This window comes from Pristis pectinata, chromosome 3 (assembly GCF_009764475.1).
Source record: "Pristis pectinata isolate sPriPec2 chromosome 3, sPriPec2.1.pri, whole genome shotgun sequence".
In the NCBI taxonomy this organism is placed as follows: domain Eukaryota; kingdom Metazoa; phylum Chordata; class Chondrichthyes; order Rhinopristiformes; family Pristidae; genus Pristis; species Pristis pectinata.
In genome coordinates, this window is record NC_067407.1 from 57994944 (window position 1) to 58015515 (window position 20572).

A 20572-nucleotide genomic window follows, 5' to 3' on the forward strand; every position below is an offset into this window, starting at 1 on the left:
AGCTGCAGAAAAAGAAACCAGCTAACATTTAAGGTCAGTGACCCTTATTAGGAACTGGGGAAGAGTGGAGGGTTTACAGTTTTTATAGTGGGGCTAGAGGAGGAGTAAGATGTATGATAGAAGCCCATATGGAGAATGTTTTTGAACCTATCTGCTGGAGGAACTCAGTAGGTCCAACAGTGTGTGTGTGGGGGGGGGGGGGGGGGGGGAAAGAGGTGCAGTGGGGGCCAGTGGGTGATAGGTGGACTAAGTTGGGAGGGGCAGGGGAGGGTGAAGGTGGAATCAGAGGCTAGTTGATGACGAGCAGGGACACAAAGGCAACAAGTGCTGGAATTTGATAAGCAAGGACGGTAATAATGGGAGCCATTAAGGGAGAGATCAAGGGCAAATGGAACCAGAGAGGGGATTCAATGGGTGAAGTGCATGGGTAGTAGATGGATCCAAAGGGAGAGGGGAACAAAATGGGTGTTGGGAGAGGGTGTATGGAAAAGGGGACATAAATGGGAGGACCAGAGGTGGATCAGAAGGAGAGAGGCAGGAACACAGGAGGGAACAGTTAGCTGAAATATGAGAATTCAGTGTTCAAGCCATTGGGCTGTAGACTACCCAGGCAGAATATGAGGTGTTGTTTCTCTAGTTTGCATTGAGCTTTACCATGGCAGTGTAGAAGGCCGAGGACAGACAGGTCGGTGTGGGAAGGGGAGTTGATATGGCTTGGAACTGGGAGCTCGGGGTGGCCATTGTGGATAGATTGTAGGTGCTCAACAAACCGATGGCATAGTCTGCACTTGGTCTCACCGATGTAGAGGCGGCCACATCGGGAGCACCGAATGCATTCGACCAGGTCTGAGGAGGTGCAAGTGAATCTTTGCCTCACCTGGAAGGGCTGTTTACGTTCCTGGATGGTGGTGAAGGAACAAGCGTTACACCTCCTGTGGTTGCAGGGGAGAGTGGCAGGAGTAAGGGAGGGATTAGTAGACCAGAGAGAGAGAGAGAGCGAGAGAGACAAAAACAGTGTCCCCTCTAAATAACTTGGATGATGCAATCAAATTGCCTGTATATACTTGTTTAAAATCTTGGTACGGTTTTGTTTATTATTACTCTTTCTTGTTTAAGTCCCAGACAAGCTGGATTCAGGGGTTTCAGTATCCAAGCCTTTGTTTACATCCCTCTAGTAGGAGTCATAAAAATGTACTGTGGGCTTTCTAGGTTTGGCATGGGAATATTCTCTGTTCTTTTTGTACGAGAGGTTGGATGCTCTGTTTGCATGACTCAAAATTGTTCTGAAGTCACATAACAATAGTCATTGATGTTAATATTTAGTTACTCCTGGGATTTTTTTCATGGTACTTGGTAAGTTATGAGAAGTCTCAGCAGGAATCAACTTATGCAGAATGAAAGTCCATTTAAAATTCTGGTTGTCCCTCCTGCACTCACATGGCATCCTCATTCCCACCACCTCCAAGTGGGGCTCCCCTCTGCACACCTACTCTGTATCTGCCCTGCAAGTCTCCCAAACCAAGGAAGTGGGGAGACCCCACCTGCCATTTACTATGAATACTCTCTCCAAAAATGTAGCTTCCTGCTGATCGATGCAAGAAGAATGAAAAGTAACCCTAATTAAGGTTGCTGTGTTCCCAGGAAATGGACTATTTGATAAAAAGGGAGATGGTGCAGAGAAGGGGGTACAAGTGCTATGGATGGAAAGTTTTTTTTCTTGAAGTTTCTTATCCTTTTAATTTCCTCAGGAGCTTTAACCATTAGCATTCTGCATTTAACAGTGCATTTGTATAATTTCCTGCCGTTACAAGGTTTTATTAAGCACTATATAATCTAGCACTCTACTGGTTAGGGCAAATGCTTAGTCATAGAGTTATACAGCACAGAAACAGGCTCTTTAACACAATTTGTCCATGCCGACCAAGGAGCCTGTCTAAGGTAGTCCCAGTTGCCTGCATTTGGCCCATATCCTTCTAAATCTTTCCTATCCAAGTATCTGTCCAAATGTCTTTTGAAACTTGTAATTGTACCCACCTCTACCACTTCTCCTGGCAACTCATTCCATATACCCACCACCCCCTCTGTGAGAAAGTTGCCCTTCAGATCCTCTTCAAATCTTTCCCCTCTCATTTTGTTTTAGGCTCCCCTGCCATGGGTAACAGACTGTGACTATCTACCCTACCTAAGCCCCTTATGATTTTATAACCCCCGTTAAGGTCATCCCTCAATTCCCTTTGCTCCAGGGAAAACAGTCCCAGCCAATCCAGTCTCTCCTTATTACTCAAGTCCTCTAGTCCAAGTAACATTCTTGTGAACCTTCTCTGCACCCTCTCTAGCTTTAAATCACATCCTTCCTATAGTGTGGCTATCAGAATTGCACAGAACACACCAGGTGCAGTTACCCAACATTCTGTACAACTTTTCCACAGGCTTTTTTCTCCTCCACATTCCTTCCCTCCTTCCCCCCCCCCCCCCCCCCCCCGCCCCAAACCTCATTGATCTGCTACATTTATCTCTCCCCAAGACAGATCACTCCCCCTATTCTGCAACTTAAAAACATGGAGTTTAGTTCCAAAGAAAATTCATTGACCCAAAGTGTTAACTCTGTTACTTCCTCCACAGATCCTGTCTGACCTGGTGAGTATTTCCAGTTCTGCTTTCTGAGTATGAATTTCAGACCAAATTAGAAGGCATAAAATGTTTTATTTCTTTCACTCCACGGTGACCGCCCAAACAATGAAAATCATGAAATCACAACACATGAAGTAGTCTTGCACATTCTCATAGCCTTGCCATTTTTTAACCATTTCAAGTATGTATCCAATCCCAATTTGAAACCAGCACAACCAAACCTTAAGGCAGTGCATTCCAAAATGGAGAATATATAAACTGCATTCGTGTCTTGACTTTCTCACCAATTATCCTAAATCTGTGCACTCATTCAAAGGGAAAAGGCTCTGTGAAATTTCACTCACCAATTTTCAGCAACGATTTGTTTTCCAGCCTCAGGGAAGGAAGCAAAACAAGGCATTGATCAGCTGGCAGTACAAGTTCCTGCCAAACTACTCTTGCTGTGACGCATTATGGGGACAGGCTGGGTTTCATTGATTGCATTGTGAACCAGAAATTCAGGCTAGTCTAAGGGCACACACCAGCCTCCTGCCCTGGAAACTGGTCAGTCAAGCTAACAGCACAGCAGTGCTCAGTTAGCAGGGGTGGTAGTCCTGAAGTCAGATTGATGTAGCTCTTGCTCCAAGATGCCTGCTCCAAATAAGGTTGTTCTGAAAAGATGAAGGAGGGTGGGGGGGGGGGAAGGAGCTGGGGAAGGGGTGGTGGATGGCAGCAACTGCAAAAACAAGAAACTGCAGATCTAAAATAAATAGACAGTGCTAGAAACACTCAGCAGGTCGGGCAGTATCTGTAAAAACAAATATTTCAGGTCTGTGAAAAAAGGTCTCGGAGATAAAACATTAACCCTGTTTCTCCTCCTACAGATACTGCCTGACCCGCTGAGTGTTTCCAGCATTTTGTGTTTTTGTTTTGCTGGATGGCAGTGTTAATACACAGATCAACAGTACAGTACAAGTCATTAATCAATGCTTCGGATAACCATCCATTGAAGAATAGCTTCATGCTTTTAAAAAAAATGAATAATATCCTTTTCAATAAACCTTGTCCCTTTCAATATCCCTGAATAAAAGTTAAAGGATAGGAAATAGTGAACTGCTTCATTTGCTGAGCATAGCCCAATCCCTGCCAAAGTTTGTCTTATTCACCACTGGGAAAATTTTGTGCCGTGCTAGAATGTTCAATGTCAGCTGCAATTAAACATTCTTTTCCCCATTGGCCCTGCAGATTACTTGCTCCCACGTGTAAACAGAGCTGAACAACTCTGGTCAAGCAAAGAATTAGGCACTGCCAATTTGGCTGTTAGAGTGACAGTTATTTTTAGCTCTCGACCCTTCTACTGTATCAGATTTGTCTGTCTGCTTGGCCAGGCAGAAACTTTCTCCAACTCCGGTGGGTAGAAGGGAACTGGTTTATGGGGAAAACAGAGGCAAGGTCCTCCCCAGTAATCATTTAAAAGATTGTGGACATGTGCAGACCCAATAACATCAGGACAGGTGGATGTGATCCTCTGAGAACAGGCAACTTGAAGGTTCAGTGCTTGTTTTGCCTTCAACCAGATATCGGAAAGGTTGAAGCCACCAGCTTTCACAACTGCCAAAATCTGTTTGCCAGCTGCCAATCTCAATCTGCCCTGTGGCTAAGGTAAAATAGTTCACGAACTTGGCACCCTCTTTTATCCTGAGCTGTACTTCTGATGCCATATTTTCTCCATCACCGTTATCACTTGGTGTCACACCTAACCCACAACCAAACTCTGAACCTCATCTACATTCCAATACCACCTACGTCTGCCTCTAAAAATGCCTCCAGCTCATCCTTATCCATGCCTTTACCACTTCCTGTCTCAATTACTCAAATGCCCTCTTAGCCAACCGTGTACACTCCAGAACTGCAAGCTCGTCGCAAATTCTGCTGCTTTATCCCACTTTGCACCAAATCCAATTCACTCAGCAGCTCTCTGGCAAACTAACCTGTATGGACTCCTAATTCAGCATCAACCAGGTTTTAAAGTTTTCGTCTATGATTGCAGAACTCTCCTGTATTGGTCTCATTAAACTTTTTAGGTTGAGCTGCTATTTATAAAAGTGATTGCATTTTAACAGCTGTGTTGATCTTGCTTTAACTGTTGCTATAATGCTAATTTACCAAATGGAGCACTTCTATTTATTCTGTAGAATTTGAGCTATTTTTTATGGAGTCCAGAAGTCAATATAAATCCACCCACCATGAATGCGGAGAGATGTTGTGGGGCAAGGAAAATAAAAATTAAAAATAGTGAGGCACCTCCCTGACTTATCAGACACCAGCTTCTGCTTTTGCTGAATTTCCTGGTGTACCTATTTTTAGGAGGGGCACAATATCTCGTACTACTTGAGCTACCACATTGCAGCTAGGAGCTTGATTTACATTTTATAGTCAGCTTTCCTAAGGTTCAGCAAATGGTCAGTGGAATGCAGATGAGAGACACAGATAGCATGTAATGCTTCTGAAGGTGCATCAGCTGGAGAGAATTCTGGGCCACCCCAAGGTTATGAAAGATGCAATATAAATGCAACCTTTTCGTTCATAAAGAGCAGGGAAAGACTTCATCGTGATTCACCAGTCAACTCTCAGCTCCCTTCTCTTGGCCATTGCTTCTCCTTGCACTTTAATTGGTTGAACCCACTCCCTGGCCCAGTTCTTAAGCTCCAATCCTCCCTGCCCACCACAAAACCAGATCTTGCACCAGTGCTCCCACCCATCTCTAATAGTCCCATGACTGGACCCCTGATGATGACTTTCTCTCCTGGTCAGTTAAGCCATATAAAAGCAGTAAAGAGGTCCTGCTTAGTTCGGTAGGACCACTGCTCCTTGGGATTCCCTGAAAATGCTCTTCCTACTTGCTACCCACCTTCCCTGTCACAAACAGGATTGTGATAGGATTTTGGCAATTAGGGGCAAATCTTAAACTGCCCTGGGTACTCGTGACAGGCAGGCACTCATCATGACTGGGCCATCCTTGGTGTGTTATAAAGGTGCAAGATTTTATTGTTACAAAATACAAGGAATGATTTAGTAATTCCATATCAAGTGTTAAGCGAAACTAAGATTTAACCCTATCTAAGTCTTATTCTTAATTTAACAAAAATGGTAGTAATTCTAATTGTGAGCAGGTACTATGCTCTTTCCCTCCCCACCCTCCATTCCACCCAAAACAAATTCAAATTGTACGTGAATATTTTCATACCTTTAGAATATTTACAAAGTAGTGATGATAACTCTTTGTTTGGCTGCTGTTGTTCGCTATTCTTGGAATTTATGGTTACAAGGTCATGGGCTTGTATTTGGCTCAGTTATTCTGTTCTCTGGTTGACTTGTGAAGCACGTATTTTCCTTGCTGAAGTATTCCAGTTTAACATATTGCACTACCGATGAGCTTTATCTTGATTAATAAATGTGCACTAACATTGTGGCAGCTTTCAGGCCCAGTAATATTTGATAGTATACTAGCTTTGAGACTGTGTGAGGCGTTTCTTTATAGTGGGCGTTGGGGGAAAAGCAATAGCATAAATTTAAGAAAAGTAAAAATAAGAATGCCAAAATGCTGTAATCAGCACGTCACACAAAATCTGTGGGAGATAATGGTTCAGTAGAATTCTTCATAAGGACTCCAAGCTATTTATAATGGAGAATCCCACCTGAAATGTTAATCCATCTCTTCCACATTGTTGTTTCTCATTCATTCCTTGGGAATTGGGTGTTCTGGCAGGGCCATCATTTGTTGCCCATGCCTAGTTACCCTTGAAAAGGTGGAGGGGAGCCATCACCTTGAACCGCTGCATTCCTGTTCCCACAATGCTGCTGGGTCTGAACTTCCAGGATGTGGACCCAGTGACAAAGAAGGACTGGCAAGATAGTTCCAAGTCAAGTTGATAAGTGACTTGAAACATATCTACAGGTGATGGTGTTTCCATGCACATGTTGCCATTGTCCCTTTTGGTGGTTGTAGTATGAAAGTACATGGCTTTCAAGTGACAGTGACAACACTGACCCCTCTGGTCGGAGGACAGCATTGCTTATCGGATCAGAAGTGACACACTGTGAATCAAGGTTCGACTCCACCCCACCTGTGGGCATAGGGATTGGCCTTGGAGAGCACCTTTGTTCCTGGGCCTGCCTGACCATTGGCCTTGGTAAACACCTTTGTCCTTGACCCCCAAGCTATTGGCCTGTCTAACTTACCTGGCCGGGTTCTACCCAGCCTTCCATCACTATAAAGAGTGCTGCACACTCCTGGATCTTCCTCTTTCGACTGCCCCGGGAATAGTGAGACAACACTGCAGAGACCACTGGTAAGAGGGTGCACCACCACGAGGTTTGGGAGCGTCTTAATCAGATTCCAGGGAGTGTTAGAGCCAATGCTTGTCTAGGTCGAGGTGTTCAGGCATTGAAGTGTTTATCCCTTGATAACTTGTAACTTGTTTATTGTGTGTGTGTGTGCGCGCGTGTGTGTGGGTATCTCACCCTCATTGCGATTTCCCTTACTTTCGCAATCTCCTATCTGTGTGTGTGTGCGCGCGCGTGCGCGAGTGTACATTCATTCCCATTCATTCTGTTCCCACGTTTGCCTTTACGATTAAACTATTTTTAAGATCCAAAGCCTGTGTCCAGAGTCCTCCATCTTTAAGATCCCAAAAGAACCTTCACACAACAGTGGTTGAGGTTATGGATTTGAGAGGTGGTGCCAATGTACTTAGATGAGTAACTTCAGCACATTTTACAATGACTAGTTATTGTGAAGGTATAGTTTACAGTTTACAGAAAGTGCAGATGCTGGAAACCTGGAGCAACACAGAGAAAATGGAGGAACTCAGCAGGAAAGACAGCATATATGGAGGGAAATGAACAGTCGAAGTTTCGGGCCAAGATACTTCATCAGGACTGGAAAGGAAGAGGGCAGAAACCAGAATAAAAGGATTGGAGTGGGTGGGAGGGGGGAGAGGAGCATGAGCTGGTGGATCATAGGTGAATCTAGGTGAGACGGGGAAGTATAAGCAGGGTTGAGGTTAAGGTTGCAAGAGCTGGTGGGATGTTAAGTTTGAAACGTGGAGCAGAATGGGACATCAAGGCATCGGGGTCCATTACTATAACAATGACCCCCAGTCCCATTGCTGGATTAAGGAATTTTCATTCCTTAGCCAGTCTGGGTACATAACAGCCTTGCTCCTACAAACAAATACAGGAATGTGTTCACTCCAGCGAGACCCTAAACAGAAGAAAAAACTTGTAGGAGATGCAGGAGTTTCAGGGATTAATATCTGCTGTGATCCTTTAGTTGTAATTTGTGCAAGATATTGTGCAGTCGTTAATTGATACCAAATGGCTGTTGAGCCAGAAGTCGACTTGCATTTGTTTCCTCAAGACTTAAACAATCTATCTAGGGTGTAAAGCAGCAACTGCAGAATGAAGAGGACTAATCCTACCTCCTTTTGATTAAATCAAAGAGATCTTCATTCAGACCTTGTAAGACAGTGAGTTAGGTTATGTTGGATTGCAGTACCCAAGTATCAGTGGCAAGAACTTTGTCAAGTTTTAGAGCCTTCCACTATCCATAAAATATGTGCAAATTATCACCATAGTATATGGATGGTACCTGAATTTCGTCTTCGATCGCCCAAGAGAAAAACGCCTGTCATCTAGGGCTGTGCGCAGACGAAATACCAAAGGTAGCAGTTGAGTTAATTAATGTGTTTCTAAAGCAATAAAAAAAAATTGTTAACATTGATCAAAAACAAGTGATTGACATTTAGTTCAGACGGGCCAGCATTTGGAAGCGATGAACTGAAGTTTTAGACAGGACTCTCCGTCAAAACTGGATCAGAATCATTTGCCTATCGATCCCTCACAGATGTCAGAGAAAGCACACTGGTTGCAAGGTTTTCACGTTATTATTTTTACATTTCCCAAACTTCTGGTGCTTGTTTCCACCCCCACAAACAAAAACTTCAAGGCTAATACCAAAGGGCGTGCCATCAAATATTAATGGCTCTGAAAGAAACCCTTTCTTTCATTTGCAGGGAAAGGGAATATTAACTATTTTGTTTGTCAAGGCCCAGTCAGCTGCTAGTCTCATGAATGTTAATTGAGCAATGTTGCAAAAAAGAATGCTAGTAATGAACTAATACTTTTGAAATGATGATAAGATTATTCTGTATTTGATCTGTATTGAATCTACATAATCTCTGTAGTTTGTTACTTTTAATCAAATGTTTTTCATGCTTAAATAAAGGTAGGACATTGAGGATCAGATGGTGATCTAATATGCAATCAGATGCTTTGGTTCAAATCCATGCAGTAGCCGCTTGATCTAATAATATTATGGTGCAAGGCTTTATATCCTCTATGTTTATTGTTAATGTTTTATACATGGCTCAGTGGTCTGATTGAATTACTAAATGAAGCAAGAAGTGAAGAAATTCCATGGTTAGCTAAGAAGGTCGTGATCAGGATCTGTGTAAATACAATACCCAGCAAGTACAAATGATATAGAGTAAAATGTTGTAGATCTGTGGGGGAGAAAGGAGGTTGAACATTGATCATTAACACTGTTTATCATGGAGTATGGTTTACTGTGTTAGACAAGTACCACAACTTGTTTCAGCTGCACTTATATTTGCTAAAATAAAAGTGACTTTTCAAAAGATTGTCAATCTATATTGTTGCTATTTATTGCTTTCCACCCATGTGGCAAGCACACATGAGCAAGTTTCAGCTTTTCTCAGATTATTGTCCATTTTGGATCAGTCCTATATTTTCATTACATTAATGGTGACTATTGTCTAATTCCCTCCATAGTTAAAAAAAAGTATTTAAAAAATTACAATATTTTGTTCATAAAATAATTTTTAAAAAAATCAGTTTCTGACTTTTAATCTTGCAAACTTGCATTGTAGCTAAGGAGGCCATTTTGAATTGTATGAAGTACTGTTTGTTGTAGGACACTAGTTGAGATGACAATTTCTGACAAAGAATTAAGAGTGTTGAGAATTAAGAAATGAATAATGAGAATTGGTTTAAGTCTGAATTTTCTTGTGTATATTTTAATGGAGTGATACATTTGGATTCATTTAACAAATTGTAGGCTACATTATGAGCAGTTGAGGTTGAGTGATCTGGACAAACATTCAGTTTCGTACCTTTCCTTGTACCTTGTTACCTGGAAGAGGCCGCCAACCCTGAACTAGTTTAATAACATAACCCTATGTTTTGTACAACGCTATGAGAGTATATATACAGTACATCATAGACTCGTACCTGAGAAAAGCATGAACATTAAGTACCAGTGAATATCATTGGCAAGTTCTTTTAACTGTGCAGAATATTTTTTAAACATTTGTTTTTAAATATTCCTTTTAGTATTCACACTTCAGACAGTCAGCAAGAATTCTTCAAGATGCTGGATGAAAAGATTGAAAGGGTAAGTTTGGCATTTAATGCTTTTCTGACTAATTCCAGCATATAATTTACCTTTTTTTTGAATATATAACTGCTTCCCATTTCCCATTCTTCCTTTATCATATAAAGATTGGCAATTATGTAAATAATTGCCAAACCTTTTTCCTTACAGTAAAATGATGCACTTAAATTGAGGATGTAATTTTAATATATTTATTATCTGTTCTCTAAAATGGCATGCTGTGTTGTAAGGTTGGAGACTTCTTACCACCATGCATACAAGTGCAGTCAGTGATTAGTTAATCAAACCCCAACAATACAACTCTATCTGCCAATAAATTTCATCTTCATTTTGCCAGTTAATGAAAATACTAAAACACCAGCTTAAAAGAAGCTTCTAATGATAAATTGCTAAGTTTTATGAACTAAGGAAATGAAATTAAGGTTGTCATGAACACGTCTGTACTTTTCAAAGCTTTGTGTAATCAAAAATTAACAAGTGAAGCATTGTCCAAATAAACCCAATAACAGTTTTAAGACTGTTCTTTGTGTGTTCTACGGAGCACTCCCAGTGGACAGATGGTGAACTTAAATCACTACACACACACAACATATGATCAAGTCATGCAAAAATAAAACTCTTGAGATCCTTGTGTCTTGTTTTGATGGAGTCTGCAATGAGTGCATTCTTCATCTGTGGACTTTGATGTTAAATTCCCATAGCTGGGTTTGCCAAATATTCTCAAGGCTACGAAAAACAAAATGCTAAGTACATTGAACAAGCTGGGCAGTATATGCCAATAAACCAGGCGGGTTTCTGTTTGTATGTCCATCATGTACAAACTTAGTTTCTTGGAGGGGGGGAGGAATAAGAGGTGTTGAATGTAAAATTAACATGAAACAAAATGACCATGTTTCATTTAATCACAGGTGTTTGCACATTCCAACCCTTCCCCCTTTCCTTCATTTTATTCCTTTTTATAAATGCAGTTTCTTTTCCACTTTTGGCAAAGTACTCACATCCAGTTTGTCAAGTTATCTGGTATTGGTTTATTATTATCACATGTACGGAGATACAGAGAAAAGCTTTTTGCTTTGCATGCCATCCAGTCAGATCGTGCCATATATATTCATATTAAGGTATTAAAAAAACATTGTGGATGTTGTCAGGCCATTTCGATCTGGGTTTCAACACCTGCAGTGTTCTGCTTTTTGTTTGTATTGCAAGTTGACTCAGTACCCAGCTGTTAGTCATATGCATATGGCAATCCAGCTTCCAATGTTTACCACATTTCTTACTCCTGATGCAAATGACCTCAATGGGATGGATTTTGCTCAGATTTATATTCCATGATAAGTACTGCATTGTTCTGTTTAGCGCACAAATGTCATTTACACCCAAGAGGCAGTTTTAACCTCAGTGTTTGATGCTTGTTACCATACACTGCCTGTGTCAAACCCTACTCATTCAAACCACAAGGCTAGATCATTTTATTGATCAGAGAGGATTTATATTGTTTGGTGTTGAATCCAACCTTTGTCTGATGACCTGTGGTCATTGCCATTTTTACTTGTAATTTTTGTAGCTTAAGATTAGAAATGTGATGCGTGCAAGTTCCAGATGATGGATTTTCTCTGGTGTTTATCTGTTTGTAGTTGATATCAGGTAACAGTGAAATCTGTCTTTCTTGACATTCCCCCTTCCCCCCCCCCCCCATTAATAATCTACTGCCAAGAGTATGCCATTGAAAAGCAATAAAAGATTTGTACATTGGTGACATTGTTCATGTTCTGTAGCATGATAATTATTGTAGCATTATAATAGTAGCAAACATAAAAAGAGTGAGCAAAAAATGGACAAAAAAGTCCTGATGAAGGGTCTCGGCCCAAAATATCGAGCAAAATGTAGGGTTCCACGGTCAAGCTGAGATGTCTGAATGTCAGTAATCCAAAGTTATCTCAGTGGAGTCATTTGGGAACAGTGAGCCTTACTGCACTTCGGCCAAGATTCCAGCCATTTCCGTTTGTTTGTAGGATGGTTACCCATAATCGTGGCTTGTCCTTCCATAAGGAGCCTAAAGTTCCCCCGAATCCTGTTGCTATGTCTGGAATTAAATTCAGAAAATTAATTCTATCCACTTAAATATTTTGTCAACTCATTTTATAATCTCCAGTCTAACTCTACCGATTCCATTGTGACGCCTTGGATACTAACCACAAATTCCATCTGATTGAACCTAAGTCACTTGCATTCTATCTAGCAACCCCATCATTGATTGGCACCTTACCCAGCACATCCTCACTCCCCTCCATCCCGTTCCTTCCCATCTCTCATTCAACAGAAAATTACTACTTGTACAAATATTAATTTTGCACCCTTAGTCCTTTTTTAAATTGGTTTATTATTGTCACGTGTACTGAGATACAGTGGGGGGAAAAACTTCGTTTTGCATGCCATCCATACAGATCACCTCAAAACATAAGTGCATCGAGGTAGTACAAAGGGAAAAGCAATTGCAGAATGTAGTGTTACAGTTACAGAGAAAGTGCAGGCAGACAATAAGGTGCAAGAGCTATAACAAGGTAGATTGTGAGGTCAAGAGTTCATCTGAAAAGGCTCCCCATTATGAGGGTTTGCTCTAAATGCTTGAGCTAAGTTATAGCATTTGATGAAATGTTGACAGATACCTTTTAGGATGTATGGGTATATCATGTTGAGGATTTCCACAGTTCATTTGGAAAACGGTATGGAGATTAACCGGACACAGTCTGCTGCTTCTGAATAGTATTTGCTATATTAATATTGTACAGATTATCAAATTTACTCCTGATAATTACTGTCACAGCACAGAATGGCATTACACTTGATGAATCATTCCTTGTGTATCCCCATTAATATTCAATTCAAAATTTTATTGTATAAAATCTTCCAATTGATGCACAGTATAGTTTAGTTATCATTTGCAAGAAATACAATGCAATGAAGCATAATTAAAAACATGAACATTTCAAGGTGTTAGGTCTGCTCTGTAACTCCCGTCAGTCGCACTCGAAACACAGACTCGTGCCCAGGAATTACAAAAGGGCACAGCGGAAATGTATGAGAGTCCTAATGCAGGCAAATGGGATTAGTGTTGATGGCAAAAAAGGTCAGCATGGACATAGTGGGCCAAAAGGCCCATTTCTGTGTTGTACTCTATGACACTACACAGATCCAAACAGCAAATGTTACAGATAAGGTGGAAATAATTTCAACCAAATCCTGCAAGGGAGAAATGCTCTTTTTTCCAGATTGTAGGACCAGGTTTGCCTGGTTTCTCATTCTATACATAGCCTCCACTCTCCAGTGACACACTCTAATGATCATCAGTGGTTTATAAATCTTGGACTTCCGATTTTTTTTTTACTGTACTTGAGGAAGGCGAGTTGCTGAATATGTTCTTTTACCTCATCTCATACAACTGTTTCATATGTTTTAAATTTTTTAATTACATCTTGCTTTCCTTTGCTTGGGCCCTATTAACTTGTTCTCCATTCTAAATATTTCAAGGAAATACTCATTCCAAAAATGTATTCCCTTGTTCTCATTTGATCTGTTTCAGTGATTTCAGCCTTCCTTTGACTGCATTCCTACAAAGCAACAACTTTAGCGCCTGTTCCTTGAGATTTCTCTGCACATTTCCAATCACCTTAAACATTTCTGCATTCTCATCAACACATTTCCCCCTTTCTTCCTGCAGAATTTAGGTGAAGTTATTGTCCTCTATTTTCATTTTACCCCTGATTGAGGGCAGCATGATGGTGCTGCAGTTAGTCCTGCTGCCTCACAGTTCCAGGGACCAAGGTTGGATCTTCATCTTGGATGCCGCCTCAGTGAAATTTGTTCATTCCCTCCATGACTGCCTGTGTCTATCCCCTGGGTGCTCCAGTTTTTACCTGCGTCCCATAGATGTTCTGGTAGGTTAATTAATGTAAAATGCCCTTTTTTGTAGGTTAATTGCAGAAAGTATCAAAGGGAAGTTGATGGGCATGTGTGAGGGAGACTAAATTGCATGGATGCAGGGAAGTGTGAACAGGAGCAATGGTACTAGTGGGATTGTTCCCCTAGGAGTTGGCATGGAAGTGATGGGCCAAGTGGCCACCTCTTGTGTGTTGTAAGTACAAAATAAGGTGAGATTTGCTTTCAATGTATGTTGCTGTGTCCTTAGTGTGTAGTTTTGAGTAGGCATGACTGGAGTGAAAGAGTATCTCTCAGGGCTTGAACTGTCTACCCAAAGTTAATGCAAATAAAAAAAAAAGGAAAAACGCTAAACAAAATTAACATTTTGCATTGAGCTGTAGAAGCAGTTTATGGTATTAATTAACTATATCTAGTTGCAATATTTTCCTTTAATGCAAATGATAATCTGACTGTACCATGCATCTGTTAGAAAATTACCAATTGTTTCCTTTTACAAAGTAGGTCAAGTTGTAAGAACTTGAACTAACTGTTGATTTCATATGCCATTCTATGTTTTCAGGTAAAGTAACTGGGGGACAAAACTGTCAATACTGGAAATCTGAAATTTCCAAAGTTGTTCCCTGATCTGTGTATCACCCGCAATTTTTTTTGAAATTTCAGATAATGGAATTGTTGGAAAGTTAATCCACCTTACTCGTCCCTTTTCTTTCCAGTTACCAAACTGCAACAAAGTCCTTGGCCTCTAGTTTCATGACAATATACAATAAAGGGAACAGACCAGTTGTGCATGTTGGGAAATCCTCTTCCCGGTTCTGAACATCTGTAATAATAGATATTTGTATGTTAGCTGACAGAATCTATATCAGACACACAAGCCAATGTTTGTCCATCATTCCATATCACTCCCCATTTCCTTGCATCTCTCCTGCCTTTTGTTTTAATTAAAGGAGGAAAGTCATTTTAAATGAGATGCTCAGGTAATTGAAAAGAAAGATAGTGGACTGGATTAACACCATATTAACAACCAGCTATTATTAAACCCCGCTTAATACTGTGTTATGTACATTGGCGACAATACGAGAGCATCTTCCTTGCTGAATGCACGATGGGTTTATAGAAATAAGAAGGCACTGATCCTACCCACTAATGAAAAAGAAATAGTCCACTGGTTTTTCGTAGCTTTAAAAAAAAATTGCAGTGTTAAAACAAACATTGCTCTTTGCAGCTGCTATTCTGTACGTTAAAATATTGCAATTCCTGATCTCAATATATGTATTTGCATGGCCTGAAATACTTTGTTGATACGTCTTGACTTAGTTTTTTTCCCTCTCAACAATTGAATTTAAATGGCTTTCTGATTAAAGATTACAACAATTGGTGGCTGACAATGGATCTTTATTTGTGTTTAGATTTCCACCGAAGTTCAAGGAAGAGATGTTAAAAGATTACTCGAAAGTCTTAGTATGAATAAAGTGGAAGTCACACAACAAAAAATCCTGCAAATGTTGTAAAGGCCATTTCTTAGGATCAGGAAACAAAACTTGATTAGGCAACAGAGCATCTAGAACAGAGAGTAAAGAATGGGGTGTGAGATTTCTAAAGGCTGTTTTCCTAATGCTCCTGTTAGTCAAAGAGATATAAACTATTCAAATGGATTTTTAAAAATTAATAAACTTTTTTAAAAAAAATAATTAAAACTAATTTAAGTATTTCCAAATAATTGAAGCCTTGAAGCTAAATCATTCTTGCATTTTCTTGCACTTAGCTATTTCCAGTCCTCCCTCTCCCCAGCACATCATTGCTCTGCTAATGGGTTCAACGCACCAGCTTCTGAACTCCAAGCTCATCTCAAGTTTCCGTGTATGACTGAGACCTGCTAAATGGTTGACGGCCATAGGTTCCCTACAGAACTGCCAGCTGTTGGTCAGATCAGTTCAGCCTGGATTTGGCCTTCATCCATCACAGCAGTTTTATTACCTTGAACGTGGCAGCATCGGCTGTAGGAAGAATAAACACTATGAACTTTCCAGTGGTGCAAAATGGCTTAAAATAACAGAACTTTCAATAGTTTTTGTGAAATGGTTCTACTCTGTAGGGTCCAGCTCATTTAAAGGAGCATTCTTGAGACTTTTTGGGGCCTGTTGTACTGGATTATGTCTGGGAGTGATTACATTTATCTACACGTGCTAATGACTTGATGGGTTCTAAAAGTGTCAATTGCCATAATTGGAAAGGTGAAATAGAAGGAGGCATCTGCAAAATCTAGCTAATCTTAAAACCTAATTTGGGTGCTCATTTAGTTGAAAAATACATTTTAGCAGAAACATTGAGATTAGGATGTTGCTGGAGGTCTGATATTTTTTTCTCTCTCTCTGATGTTTCTTCTAACATTTGTTAGTTTGATTAATGTTATGCAGAGTGAACTTGTCCTTGGCCAGATCTGAAGCAGTTTGTTTGATCAGTACGGAGTTATGAAACAATGTGTTAAATTAACCAATGCAACATACCTTAAAATTTAAAAAAAAATGTTTGACATTGTTGCTGCCAACATTGACCGAGCACACACAGACTGGGATTCTCTCCCATTAATCACCCTCAATGTCATCAGATCTGATGAGGAAATTATTTTGAAACACTTGCAAGCCAGAACATAGTTGTAATTATATCTGATGTCATATAACTGCAAGAGTTTTGTTTTATTCCCAATCACCTCAGCTGATTTAATTTTTAAGCATGTGTAAGTGGGTTGTGAGGGCAGGAATATGGTGTAGTGAATCTTTTTACCTCTGGTAAACTGGTAACAGCAATCATTAAGTAACCACTTACATTTATCCCATGTGTTCAACAAAGAGGAAGATGCCAAGGCACATCGCAAAGGCAAAAATAACATTTGTTTGTGGGAGGTATGGGAGATGTGATTGGCAGCTGAGAGGAAGAGATGTGCCTTATTAATGATAAAATGTAGTAGCAGTAGAGGTAATATGCTCTCATCAATATCCTGGGGTTCACTGCTGATCAGAAGCTTAAATGGAATAGCCACAAGAATAGATTAGTGGCTGGATATCTTGTTGCAAATGATGCACCTTCTAACTCCCTTTCCACCATCTACAAGTCGGGAATGGAATGTAAAAGAATGCAATGCTCTCCACGACTGGATAAATAGAACTTCAACAGCACTCAGCATCATCCAGAACAATGCAACCTGTTTGGTTAGCGCACAGTGCTCCACTTGTTAAATACCTCCATTCTGAGCATGGCTGCAGTGTGTACTATGTACAAAAGATAATACAGCAATGTACTATAGTTTCTCCCAAAACTGCACCCTTACCACATTGCAGATACTTGAGAATGCCACCACACTTGCAAGTTCCTCTCCCTGAAAATATGTTGCCTTTTCTTATCATTGCTGGGTCTAAACACTGAAACTTCCAACCTGACATTACATGTGGGAGTAGCTGGACATAGCTCACCATTACTTTCTCAAAGGAGACTTGCGATGGGAGATAAATGCTGGCCTTGCCACCAATACATGGGTCCTGTAATTTTTTAAAATTAGCTTGCTGCCCTCAGTGAGATCCAATGTGTGTTCACAAGGATGCAGTTGGAAGGGAATGTGATATTTCGTTTGGAATCACAGAATAACTTAGCACAGGATGCAGCTATTCAGAAAGACAAGCTATGAACCAGAGTCTTGGCTGACTTGCTGCTTGTGGAAGTCGGGGCTGGTGATGGTAAATTGGAAGGGGATAAAAGCCTTGTTCAAATCCAGACCAGGCTATTTGGGGTGTGTCCTTTTCCATTGGATCCCAATCGAAGTGAGTTTTGTCGTGTTCAGCCATAAATCATTGTTTACACTGGCGTTCCAGAGTTGCTGCTGCAAAGCTGGCATTCAGACAGGCTTTTGGCAATAGAAAAGATCTTTAGTTGACTTCTGGCACCTGCTGCTGCTGACCCTGGAGTGCCTGATGCTTTTTCATTCTCAACCTCACAATGTTAGAAAGTTAAGATCTGGCATCTGCTTTCACTGTGTCCTTATTCTAGATAATTTGCTGCTGCTTTGTTTGGGTAATATGGATATTTTATGGCCATCTTTGTTCCACCTGTTATTTTCTGACTTCATGACTTTTAATTCCTGTTAATGATTTGCAGCATTTCTTGCCAAAATTTAGCATGTTTTTTTGCATTAAGTTATGTTAATTTAAGGAACAGGTGCAACTTGAGTAGTTGCTGCCTCACAGCTCCAGTGACCCTGACTTGAACTGTCTGTGTGGAGTTTGCATGTTCTCCCTGTCAACCCCAGGTGCTCTGGTTTACTCCCACAGCCCAAAGAGTAAGAGTTGGTGGTTAATTGGCCATTGTAAATTGCCCCTGTTGTGTAGATGAATGGTAGAAGATGGGGAAGGAGTTGGTGGGGATGTGGGGAAAAATGCGTACCGAGGAAAATTAGTGTGGAATCGGATTGATCAGCGCGCTTACGTTTACTCGATGGACCGAATGCCTTATTCCTGTGTCAAAAGGATAAATGAGAAAAATTGGTTGCAATAGAATTTCAAATTCAAGTATGTTTTCCAAAAATTTGCAACCTTATAGCAAAATTTTTAATCAAATTTGTTTGATTTAATTTTATGAAATGCAGCACGCAATATGAATCGAAGAAAAATTAAGTCTGAAAAATAACAATTTTATGTCAGATAGCATGACGTTAGTGAATTGCCACCAATTCCATTTGTAATAAGTGACTTAATTGAAGAATATGCATTAATCAGATTTTAAATTAATAGCATTTATTTTTTTTTAGGGGCGTGACTACTGTTCAGAAGAAGAGGATATTACATAGTGCCAATCCTTTCACACAATGTATGACTACCACTGTGTATATAGACTAAAGCCAGATCAGTATGTTCAAGTTACCACTGCGAATAAAACTGCATTGGAGGTGGAAGCCTGTTTGCTATGGTGTGCTACATTATGGGACTAATGTTTCCTCGCAAACGGCGATGCAAGCATCCTTGAGGACTATCAATGCTCTTTGCTGCTAATAATTTCCTTTCTGCATTCTTTCTTCTCGTGCCCACAAGAATGGCAACTTTGAGCGTTGCCTCAAACTCCAAGGAAGAAAACTGGTGATATAAACAAGACGTCAGAAGTCTGCTTGGACCTGCATGGATCCAGTTGCATCTGGAAACGCAAGTTTTCTCTGATGAACTTTCGAAATCTGTGAAAGACCTCTGTCAATGTGACCATGGGTGGACGTCCTCCTGTTGATTCCTTCAATTGTGTCTGCGGTCAGTTGTTGAAATGTGCAACAAGCAGTGAAAGACCTGTACTTTCTACAGGAACACAACCTAATAAGCCAACCAGTAGGCACACACAATTGGATATAAAACTTCTATTCTCTCTGGAACTGATGAGCACCTGTCCTATCCAAAAAAAATATATATATAATGCTTTCTGTCTCAGTGCTGGATAATATGGTTGCTTTTAGCAGATAATGGTGTTCCCAGCGATATTTTGATTTTTTTTCTATTAATAAAAACATTGTAGTTTCTTTCTGTGATTTGCTATTGCTTTTTCATTGCGGGATGGAGGAATTGATGTTGATGAGAGAAGCAGGATTATGAATAGTTTCCTTTTCTATGTCATTCCTGTAACACTGACTTTTTGGGACCTTAGCGCACAGATCAACCTTTAGAACAGAAATTAATTGCAACTTCAGTTAACCCTTGGTAGTCATCTTTTATTTTTAAAGAAAAGCACAGATGTATTAATCCAATACCAAACTGTAAAACTCCAAAGAAGTAAAGATGAAAAGGAATAAAATGAGACAGGGAAAATCAGTACATGTTATTACATCCTGTTCTAGCCAACATTAGGTAAATCTTGAGTATGATTCAGTTAATACCAGCCAGGAAATGAAGGACTGGAGGTGTTGAGCCAGGGAAAGTATCAGGCGTCAGGGAATATGATGCTGGCAGTGGGAAAATTGTTTATTTAAAGTAAAGAACAGAATTATATGTGCTAACCTGGATGCATGAGGAGTAGGTAAAGAGAAGATAAGAAGAAGCCTGTAGGAATCCAGTTTTACTTTGGGAAGGTGGAGGATGAGGGAAGTGATGTGGTGAGTGCCATTGGAGCATTGGAGGCAGTACAACTTTGAAAGAGCAGGGAACAAAACAAAGTCTGAAAAGTACCAAGAAAAAAATTGCAAAATGGCAAATTATTTAATGAGGAACCAAGGTCTTGGACGCAGCTTCTCTCCGGAAATGAGTAAGGTTCTGGGATTGGTTGATATGTCCATTTTCAGGTGCGACTTTGGTAAGCTATATTACAAAAGGAAATTTTAACATGGTGTGGGTGTAATGGCACAAAACCTGAATAAGGAGTGCAGCACACCAAGAAAAATTGATGCCTTGTATGTAGACATAAAAATGTTAATGAATTTGAAAAGCTTCATTGTTCTCAGTGGCAGTGAAACTGCGCACTAATCTTAATATAGTCCTCAAAATTAAATTTAAGCTACTTCCCATTTGTTGTGAATTGAGATTT

General features: G+C 40.2%; 1 protein-coding gene across 9 annotated transcripts in view; it reads left to right on the top strand.

Annotated features, from left to right (window-relative positions):
* The window catches only part of LOC127568345 (uncharacterized protein C1orf21-like), a 164940-nt gene that overhangs the window by 138627 nt on the left and 5741 nt on the right, over nucleotides 1-20572 (top strand). For 8 of the 9 annotated variants that reach the window (XM_052011980.1, XM_052011977.1, XM_052011975.1 and 5 more), the window contains one exon: nucleotides 10027-10087. In XM_052011980.1, the coding sequence (XP_051867940.1) occupies nucleotides 10027-10087 (61 nt within the window). Of the gene's footprint in view, nucleotides 1-10026; nucleotides 10088-18824; nucleotides 19575-20572 lie in introns of those variants that run through there. The other variant, XM_052011976.1, reaches the window with a different exon arrangement.